Source organism: Oncorhynchus masou, chromosome 11, assembly GCF_036934945.1.
Source record: "Oncorhynchus masou masou isolate Uvic2021 chromosome 11, UVic_Omas_1.1, whole genome shotgun sequence".
NCBI classification, from domain to species: Eukaryota; Metazoa; Chordata; class Actinopteri; order Salmoniformes; family Salmonidae; genus Oncorhynchus; species Oncorhynchus masou.
In genome coordinates, this window is record NC_088222.1 from 46939454 (window position 1) to 46950695 (window position 11242).

General features: G+C 40.3%; 1 protein-coding gene and 1 long non-coding RNA gene across 2 annotated transcripts in view; one reads left to right on the forward strand and one right to left on the reverse strand.

Moving 5' to 3' along the window:
• LOC135547878 (peripheral-type benzodiazepine receptor-associated protein 1-like) overlaps positions 1-6083 on the forward strand; it is a 186130-nt gene extending 180047 nt beyond the window's left edge. The window contains exons 31-33 of the mRNA XM_064977092.1: positions 576-647; positions 948-1076; positions 2024-6083. Of these exons, the coding sequence (XP_064833164.1) occupies positions 576-647; positions 948-1076; positions 2024-2377 (555 nt within the window). The 3' untranslated portion in view covers positions 2378-6083. The remainder of the gene's footprint in view (positions 1-575; positions 648-947; positions 1077-2023) is intronic.
• Positions 6084-6183: 100 nt separating this feature from the next.
• Positions 6184-7778, reverse strand: LOC135548751 (uncharacterized). The gene is made up of 2 exons (XR_010456879.1): positions 7700-7778; positions 6184-6811 (listed from the first exon to the last, which is right to left on the reverse strand). It is a non-coding gene; the product is annotated as an uncharacterized LOC135548751 (long non-coding RNA).
• Between the last annotated feature and the right edge of the window lie 3464 nt (positions 7779-11242).

Here is an 11242-nt window from a genome sequence, read left to right on the forward strand (position 1 = left end):
CTGAATCGGGTCACAAATACTCTCAATTTGCAGATGACACCGCTGTTGTGGGTTTCTCTACCCAGACCCAAGCCTCTCTTCAAGGTTTTGATAGAGAAATGGCAGTTCGTCCAGTGGTGCGCTTTCTTGAAATAAATGTTAAAAAAACTAAATTGGAAGGAAAAACTCCACTACCCCCTACGAAGATCAATGGGGAAGCAGTCGATAGAGTGACCACAATGACCGTGCCTTTGCAAAGATGAAGAAATTGCAACAGAGAACGTTTTTTTTAACGCAAAAATGTAGACCGCCATACTTACATGTTCTAGTAATCTGTTATGCGGAGTGTACTGTCCTTTGGTCTGATATGCGTGATTGGAAACATGCGAGTGCAAGACTAAATCAAGCTCAAGTATACATCAAATTACACGTTCAATTTGAATGTGTAGCTATAGCACTTTCATTGAATTACTTTGTGTAGATTCTGTGTTTCCATGTTTTATGTACCGTCTTTTTAAGCACATGACCAAATTCATTTCCCCCTGGTGGGATAATAAAGTTAATCTGAATCTGGTCTTCTCTATCGTCCTCTGCAGGCGGAGCTGACCTTCAGTGCCGGGGACGTCATTTATGTGTTTGGTGACATGGACGATGATGGCTTCTTCTATGTAAGTGTACAAGCATACGCCTTTTCCAAAGAGAACAATGCAGCTATCTCTCATGTAAACAAAAACTCTGAGAAGGTTGTAAGCACTATCTTTTTGATACCGTTTCAACACTTTAAAGGCATGACCATTTGAATGACAAGGGAAGCTGTTGGATTAGATAGTAGTAACAATAGTTGTTCTTGTAGTAGTAATACTGTTGTAGTTGATGAACCAGACAGGCTAGCAGACCGTCTTTTTTGATTGACTACAGTAAAGGTTATATGTGATGTCGGTGTCTAATGTGTATGCGGGCGTTTCCAGGGCGACCTGAATGGACACAAAGGCCTGGTCCCGTCTAACTTCCTGCAGGCTATGCCAGAGGCTCCTCGGAAAGCCCCACCACCTGACCCTCAGCCTCTACCTCTAGCAGAGCCCAGGAGAGAATTACAGGTGCGTCTGTGTACGGGTTACGCCTATGACACTGTGGGTACATGTGTACAGTACATCACCAACTGCTTTGTGGCCAAACACTGATGATGGCCTAATTGCCAAAAACGTTTCTAGCCCGTTGCCTCTCAGAGCACAAATAGAAGCATGAAAATGTTTAAGTGTTTTTGTGAAGGTGGATCCCCCATACAGCATTTGATGTTGCAGAAGACTGCCCATCTTTCTATGCACTTATTATCGACCATTTTCCAAAATATTCCATTTTCATTTTGTTTTCATATCTATGCTTTTTTAGTCGTTGTATGCATTTGTCTTTTTTTGGTTGTCTCTATAATTTCTGTTCTGTTTTTACATTTCTTTTCTCCTTCTGTTTCCTGCATGGCCTTTTGCAGAAGCAAAAACGAACTGTGCACTTTAAGACTTGAGCGTAAGTGTCTCTGGGGCGGAAACACCCTCCCAGCAGAGTGCTAGCAACTAGTGCACCCTACTCCCTCCGCCTTGAGCTACTCTTTATCATTATCCTTCCTACCGTACCAGTACTAGTATGTGTAGTGTCCTGTCTTTTGGGTCCCGATGTTCATGAGGTCAGGCTTGGGCCTGGTGTGATGTGTTGATGGGTTGAGATTTCTGAACATCTGGGTATTCTCCACTTATCCATTCCCTATCCAACCGTTCTCCTGTATCCCTTGGCCTCCATGATTATTTTTAGACTCCCTGATCTTTAACACGTTTAGCTTTTAGAGAGTCAAATGTTCTCTCTGTTGCGTTAGTTGAATCAGTTCATGTACAATGTACGTTACTGACTCTTAGTAGGATTGTTGTTGATAGTTTGTTACTTAACAGTTTTATTTGGATAGACAGATTCAGTATAATCCTGATAACAATAAGGAAACAAATGATCAGAAAGTTTTATTTTCTTATACTCTGTTTGCATGGTTTCCCTTCCCAAGGTGAGCCCGAGCACCTCCATGGAGCAGACAACACCAGAGGAGGTTCCACATTCACCCCTACAGACAGGGCTGACTGGCCCAGTCCACACATACATCCACCACCTAGACCTGAATCCATCCTCAGCAGCAGCCATGATAGACCCCTCCATGGACCCTGGCCCAGGCGCATACTATCCCAACCCAGCCCCAAGACAAGCCGCCCCCAGAATTAGCACCTCTCCACCCCACGTTCCACCAGAAAGCCCCTCAAAAACAGACCAGACAGATGCCTCCCCACCAGGCAAGAAAAAGAAAGGCTTCTTCTCCAAAGGGAAGAAGCTTTTCAAAAAGCTTGGATCCAGCAAGAAGGATTGAAACTTGGGACATTTACCCCCCCTTATTGAAAGCACTTTTACATGTTTGTTATCAGTCTTCGTTGTCTTAGTCTATGTTCATTTAGTTGGAGTGTTCTGTCACTACAGATACACTAACTTGTCCTTGGCCGATATTATACAGCTAAATATACCGCTTCAATGGGCTTTCTTGATAATACCAGCTGTCAATAGAGATCAATAGTAATGAATTTTTTTAAAGGCACTAACTCCACTATGTGTAGGACAAAGCCTATGAGGAGATTATTGTTTTTAAATAAGTTTTTGTAGGGTTTTAGGATAAATGTTGAAAATAGGATCTGTGGTAAACACAGGCTTAGGAGATCTTATACGTTGAGATCATCTTCATCAGCTAATGTCACTTTTTGTGAACTTTCAAGCATGTATGTTAGGAAAAAAAAGTACATAAAGGCTTCATAATTCATAAAGGTGTGTAGCTGGGTGAGGGACAAAAATAAAATCTAATCCATTTTGAATTCATGCTGTAAAACAATGTGGATTAAGTCAAGGGGTATGAATAGGTTCTGAAGGCAACGTAAATCCCTAATAACTGACTGATATTATTTCATAGAACAGAAAGTATAAGATCTCCTAAGCTTGTGTTAACCTCAGACCTTATTTTCTACATTTATTTATCCCAAAACCCTGTTCTTTCCCCATTAATTTTCCCCATAGGAATGGTTGAACAAACCAAAGGTAACTAATTTCTGTTTTTTTACGACTACAAGCTGGCGAGCTCTATATGTGGAGCATATTTTGTCTGTATCCGAAATGGCACCCTATTCCCTTTATTGTGCACTACTTTGGGAATAGGGTGCCATTACAAACGCAGAGATTGTCATATATAAAACGTGGCAGCATCACTGACAGCATGCTAATGAGCATGTTGAAGTATTTAAACTCCTAACCTGTGCTGTGCTTACAGGCTGCCTCTAAATACCCACCAATTACCTAATACGTGTTAACCATTAGTGGTCCACACCACTCTGTGAGGGTTTGTACTTGACGTTCATCTGGAAGTAATCTCTGGAAGGATTGGATTTGCTTTGAGTTGATCAGATACAGATGCAGAGGTGATGTTCAAATGCTGCTCTAGACTCTAGACTCCCCATCGTTAGCTTTTCTATGGTCCAACTCTATCCGTAGTCCAACTCTATCCGTGGTCCAACTCTGTCCGTGGTTCAACTCTGTCCGTGGTTCAACTCTGTCCGTGGTTCAACTCTGTCCGTGGTTCAACTCTGTGTGTTGTGGTCCAACTCTGTCTGTTGTGGTCCAACTCTGTCTGTTGTGGTCCAACTCTGTCCGTGGTCCAACTCTGTATGTGGTCCAACTCTGTCAGTTACACTGAGGATGGAAGAAAGCATCTTTTTATCTGTTGCCTGCTGTTTCTCATCCCTGTCACTTTTCAGATCGATCTGGAATCTATTCTACATAGATGTATTTTAAACACCAGTTTGGTCAGTGAGTCCCTCTCTGTCTCATATCAAAAGTATTGTTTTTAACGCTAATTGTACACTTTCACTCATTATGAGCTCACTACAGTATAGCTGAATGGAAGTTTAACGACTCCGTCCATTCATTACGATTGACAACCATAAAGTCATTTATTTTAGATCTTTGTGTTGAAGTTGAGTATGTTTGGTAAATTGTGTTTTTGGTGTGAGGAAGGATGGATCTTATGGCCACCTGAATTGCGTAGACAAAGTGAGACTGACGGTGGCGAGACTGAAACCTATCTATGCCTTTCTGTCTAACGTTGGCGCACAGAACTCATACTCGTGTGTGTGTGTGTGTGTGTGTGTGTGTGTGTGTGTGTGTGTGTGTGTGTGTGTGTGTGTGTGTGTGTGTGTGTGCGTGTGCGTGTGCGTGTGTGTGCGTGCATGTCTGGGCGTGTATGGGGTAATTTCCTGTCACTGTACTGTCATAGTATAGTCCAGGGTCTGTCTTGAGTCTGTCCTTATTCTTTCGGTGTAGATGTTTATTTTCCTCCATTTTAGGAGTGTTGTAAGGACAATGAACATTAAAACGTTTGGAAGTGTTCATTTTATTCTACCATGGTTAACAACTCAACTCATGCACTGTAGCTGCATTGTTTGATCCAGCTGCTCCATCCAGTATAATATGCAGTAATAGTTTTCTGAAGGTGTCCAAATGACAGGCGAAGTTAGTAAATGTAATAAGTTGGTTTTATTTGTGTGTTGTGTTGAATACAGGGCTGGTGTTAAATGTTAATCATTTCTCAGGTTCAACTAGTTTTAGTCACTCAGCTCTGCTCGGTTGAGCCACCTCGTCTCACTGAAATGTGTCTGTTGAACCGCAGAGGGAGATTCTTGCCAAAATATTAGGTGCTTTATCCGTTACTATAACGAGGAGATACCAAGCATGAAACACCAGGGGTGTGTTCATTGGGGTGAAATAGCTCAAAATATACAGCATAGTATGTTCTACCTAATAACAGCCTATGTGACACATGTCTGTTCTATAGGCCACAGTTTTATCTGCAACTTTCTGAACATTGCTTGCGACCCATTGGATTAGCCCCAGCAGAGGGCGGAGTCTAAGCACACCTGACTCCAGACGTTGGAGGAGGCAAATCGGGTTTCTTTGATGCTATGAATGTTTTGAGTTTTATTTATGTATTATTTTAATTGTATAGTTCTATCAGTGTTACAAATTAAAAGGGACCATAACGAATAGCAGAAAACGAGGAAACATCGGTTGCGCTACTTTTGAGCTGGCCTTGAATAATCCTGGTAAGAAAGCAGAGATGATATATCAGTGCTGTACTGTACGAGTCGGGTTGTACTTTAAAGTGGCTGAACATTTACAGTGGATATTTGTATTCCTTCACAGCCTTTAATGGACCAATGTTCCCCTACCTACCTGCTCTAATCTGTAGTCAGAAAGCTAGTAGCATTCATTGTTGTTGCAAGCTTTAGGAGCGTACTACTACTGCCCATGTCTGTCACCACACAGGCTACATCTACCCTGCTCCTTCTCTGCTATCTAAATAGGACCTTAATCCTTAGCAAGCATTTTGATATAGTTGACATAATATTTAGCCTTACGAGACCTGTTTAGTCTTAATATGTTGTTTACACTACTTTATTGATTGCATGCATAATAATGTTGTTATACCCATATTTGGCCTTATTTATTATCGTCATATTTATGTATAGGTCTAACGTTACTTGGCATTATGTTTGCAATATTTTAGTCATCTGATTTGATTATTGATGCAGTGGAAGCCAAGTGTGGAGTATTATGGAGTTATGGAGTTTCAGGAGTCTGTGTGTGTATGTGTATTATAATTTACAGCTAGCTGTAAGTGCGGCACTATGGGGCTTTGGACTATAAGGTATGATCATATTTTCATACAGAGAATGAAACTTTTTGTTGTCTTTCCTGACCTGTATGTATGCTTTCTTTTGAAAACAAGGGGAAGATTTACCTTTTGTATCTTAAGGTTTGTATTACCCATTTTTGGAAAAGCTTACCTGTAAATATGTTTTGTTTTGATTTTGTTAATATTGTTTTTCAGATGTCTTTTTTGCATGTGGAGGCAGTGTTGTTGATTTGAGGAGCAATAACTCAGAAGTAGTGCACAGAGGACTTGTTGACTTGAAATGGTGGCGATTTCTTTCAATATGGATCTTTTTACAGGAATAAAGTATATTTTCACATAAAAAGCAGTTGTGCTGTGGATTATTATGTGAATTTTGATTTTGACTTGGTGTTAAAAATGCAAAATGCAAATGAAAGTATAGTTATAGAAAATACCAAAAAATGTACATTTTATTTCATTCTTTATTGAGCACAAATTTTGCAATACCCTCCTAAATCAAAAGCATAGAATGATACAACATAGAATGTTAAGACCTCTTTAAAGGACCAGACCATTTACAGTTCAACGGAAATTAGTATATCTATACAGTTTGAGACATTTAAAACATTTAATGTTCAGAATTGTAATACGAAAACGCATTCAGTGCCTCACATTTTTTTAAGGAGACGCATGAGGTATTTCCAGCTTTGTTCAGTGTTGGGTGGGTGCACAGCCCATGTGAACTGTAGGGGGTGACACTCTGAGTTGCGCACACCACCACTATGTGAAAAAAGCAGGTTCCTCTTTTTCTCATTTCCTGTATGTGAACAGTCTCTCTCTTCAGGCGCCATTTTGGTTGCTATGTCTTTGTCACCGTAGCCAACAGTACACTCATCCATAAAGTAGGAAACACTACACTGTGGTGAGGAGTTTAGTAGTGCTTTCTACTTTATGGATGACTGCACTGTACTTCCTCCAATGTCTTCCTTTCCCCCTTCTTTCGCTTCTTCTCCTGCACCTGCCTCAACACTGGTGCCCATTTATTTATCCAGGTTACTCTCATTGAGATAAACTACATTTTTCAAGAGAGACCTGGTCCAACCAAGACAGCAGCAGGGGGGAACAATGTTTGAAACAAATATCAGACATACTGTAACAACTTACAGCCATAGACACGTCATAAAATAAAATATTTCGATTTCAATTACAGAAACATACAAGCGTCATAGATTTTTTTTAAATATTGCTATAGAGCTTCCTATAGAGTAATGGTCATGTACAATTGTATAGTTATGGGGAATGATGCAGTTAGTTTCACATATTTGAGAGACAATAAAATGCACAGGTTCTTAATGCCGAAGAGTTTTAGTGTTGATCAAAGGCAGTAGAAATTAAGGGGAAAAGACAACACCTCCCCTTCCCTCAACCGGTGCCCAGAGTCAGTTTCTCTAACTTAGATCAGTACAATGGCATTGTTCTGTTCAGACAACATACCAACGCCATTGTACTCAGCTAAGATCAGTCTATTGAGGCATTATCTGGTGGAAGCCATTTTGTCTTACGTGAGTGAGCTTTTCGCCCTCTGAAGACAGGTGAAGTAAAAACGATTCTCCTAACAATGTTACAGCAAATATGATTGTTGGTTATAGTAAACTACTTCGTATTCACTTGAAATCTAAAGACAATGCAATACTCCAAAATGTCCCGAATTTAACCCCATTTATGTTTTACAGTGAACATTTGGTATGGTTTCTTCTTTTTAAATTAATGAATGAGGATTTCACACTATTACTATATACATTTTCCCCCACACATTGATCAACTGTACACATTGACATTTTAGCGTCGTAGAGAGTGAATGGACTAGTAACAATGGCCCCCATTAGAATGATCTCTCCTTACCTAAATTTGACGATTTCTATTCCATCTCATAATGAAATAACATCATTTTTTACCTAATGCAATATGTTCATACTGTACCTGAGTGAAGACTCCTTTGTCTCTACAAAAGGTGAAGAGCTTGTCCAGCGGTCTAGGTGCCCGGTGTCTTCTCCCCTCCCTAGAAGAAGTGGATGAAGAAGAAGAAGTTGTCTCCTTTTTAAACCTCTCCGCCCACGTGGTACAAACCACAGGAAGAGGTCTAACAGTCACAGGCGTTTTCTCCTTCTCCTTCCGTCTCGCTTTTTCTCCTTCCGTCTCTCTTTCGCTCTTGCAGATGCAGTTTACAATGCCTATCACGCATACGAAGAAACACACAACAGACACATCATCCTCTAATCTACATGTATTAGTTGATTTTGAAATAAAACCATTTTGAATCCAGAATCCACCCGGGTTATTTAAGACCTATTCTCTCACAGCCCCATATCCAGCTTCATCCTCAGAACTTTCTTCGATCATCTTTCTTGGTAGGAAATTAGGCCAAAGGAGGGAAGTCAATGAGTCAATACATGTCAATAGACAGTTTTAGTGCATAAACACGATAATTTATGAAGTAAACGTATAGCAGGGTAGCTTAGTGGTTAGAGCGTTGGACTAATAACCGAAAGGTTGCAAGTTCCTATCCCCGAGCTGACAAGGTACAAATCTGTCGTTCTGCCCCTGAACAGGCAGTTAACCCACTGTTCCGAGGCCGTCATTGAGAATAAGAATTTGTTCTTAACTGACTTGCCTAGTTCAATAAAGATAAAATAAACCAACTAGGAAACTGAGGGCCCTCTCAGGACTTTAGCCCCCTAATCACATCTACTATCACCCCAATAATTTTACAACCTCGTGTTCCTTTTCGTGTAAAACCATCTCCTTCTTTCTCTCTTCCATTGGCTTTTGAAACCATGCTCTCATCTGTAATCTAGACTGCTTTATATTGTCAATAACACGGTTGCAAAATTAAAAGAGAAACTGAAAACTTTCAATGATGAGAATGATGAGAGAGATAAACTACAATAGTGTTCATGATGAGCGTGTGCGTATGTCTCTTCACAAATATCACATCTAGTTCATTTTATATAACTTTGTTATAGTTACAAGAATATCAGATGAGATCAGTCAGGTGAAAGAAGTCTATTGGTTTTACCAGAAGGATAAGTCGTGCCAAAGGGTTAGTTGAGCCACCCCTTGTTTCTAGAATATTCTACACAGAATTAATCATGTGACCAAATATTTAGGAAGAGGTCATAATGTCATGGAGTCTGTGAAGGAAAAATACATTTATTGTGTTAAAGTTTTCTTGATGCTTGTATCTAAACCAAAGTAGATCATTTAAAGACTGTTTTATGCATCAGTTAGGTTCTCTATAAGCTACAATATGACATCCTAAACCTTGCATGAAAGTGCTTCTTCGTAGCTGTGTGGGCTAATACAGTAAAAATGGTTGCTCTGGGGGAAATTGTGCCATTTGGCCAGGGGCAAGTTGGGCAAATGGCTCATTATACCCCATACAAATAATGATTACATTGTCAATTTTATGCATAAAATGTATAGTTTTTTTGCAATTTGTCATGCAGATGAACTCAAGATGCATTTTTATTGTTACAGAGCAGACACAATCATGCCCTGTGTATACAAATGTCAAACTAGCAGGGGTCTTGCCCACTTTGAGGTTCTTGAAAGAGCAGCCAAGGAAGTGAGAGGAGGGAAAAAGTCCATTCAAGCAGCAGCAAGGAATGAAAACATTGATTGAATGACACTGAAGAGGTACAATGACAAAAATTAAACCAAACATGCACCTGTTTGACAAAGAGGCTGGATAGAGGCACACACGCTCTTGTCTGATGACATGGAGTCTGAGCTTGCTAAACATATCAATAATCCCACAGGACAGTTTCATGGGCTTAGTAGCCTTAAATCCAGAAAGGCGAGCTGCCTATGCTCTATTTACCCCATACCCGGGAGGGGGTAAGTTGTGCCAAGAGACCACTTTTATTGGACAACCTATGCTTTCAAAACGGTTAAGTTTACATTAATTCAGATGATTTCAAGGGATACACAACATCCTGAAAATATATGTAGATATACAGTATTTGTTAGAAAGAATACTATATTTCCCCTGACGTAGTGATGAGGAATAACTCAACATACCACAGCACACTACATGGCATCATTTATTTTAATTCATTGCTCAGTGTCTTTACCTGCATTGGTATTGTGCAACTGTCTGATAATACTATTTCAGGAAGTACCTGTTGGAAAAAAAACACATGTTATTTCCTGTGCGAGGCCTACACCTGCACTGTAGTCTTCACGCATACTGCACACATACAGTAGCTTTCTTTTTCCTTTTCTTGAAAACAGGAAATACTGTATTTGCAGTATATACATATGTTTATACTGTATATAGGCATTCTCATAGGTAAGATTAAACTATATGGATTGGATTATGCTATAAAGTAGCATAACATAGCTCCTCCCCTTTGCCTTGATGACCTTTGGAGAAAGGCTCACTATGGTATATCTAAAACGACTTGTTACCCACATTGTTCTTGCTGGCTTCATAGCGAGATATTTTCATGTCTAAGCAACCCACAGCTCAGCTCAGAGATAGATGGAGGAAGTGGGGGAGGGCTGCCTGCACCACAGAAAAGCACCAGAAATGTGCACATTAGAAAATACACTTGACTTCTTTTAAATGCTTGCAGAAAATACGTTCATTCATTTTCATTTAAGTTAGCAGTTTTGAAAGGCTTTGACATTTAACTTTGTATAGAAGGCATAGAGAGCAAATCAGCTTGTGAATCCGTTTTGTGCCAATGCAATCAGACTTGATCACTACTATTTTATCATGTATGTTTTGATTTGGGCGTACACATTTCCAAACCAATGAATGCATGCCAGTAAAATTCGGATCAAGTTCGGCCTTTGTACTTTATCAGGTGGAGCTGAGCTCTACACAGTCCTCTCTCTCCCTAGGTCTTTGTTTATAAGAGATGGGTCCTTAGGGGTCTGGTGGTGGCAAAGTTAAGTTTTATTTTCCACTCTACAGTTTGAGGGACTTCACCACCGTTGCTGTTCACAGCTGAAAGGCCAGAGAGGTTTCAATTCCCTCTTCTACCCTACGATGTAAGAACACTCTCACCAGTACAGCCGTGGGGAGTGGTTTGTAACTATGACAACCTAGGAGATGGAATGGCAATGGGTGGGAGAAGGGGAGTCTATGGGGTTGGAAGAGATGAATGAATATGACAGTGGGTGTTGAAATGTAAGGTTACTTGCGTAACCCAGGTTCTCTGATATTGTGAGTGAAATATCTCACATATGGGATTCACCAGAATCTCAGAAGCTCGAAGAACCTATTACACATCTGTTGGTCAGATAGATCGAGTGGAAAGGAACTGAGCCCCTTCCCCCATTATAATGAGCCACTCGCCCGCCCTCTGGTCATTCTTGAGCATACCGCCTTCCTCACACTCTTGCGAGTAAGGGAATGCAGTGAGATGTCTCACTCACGATATCAGACAACCTGGGTTACGCAAGTAACCTTGAGTTCTCTTTCAATGATTTGTTTTGATATCTCACATGTGGCAT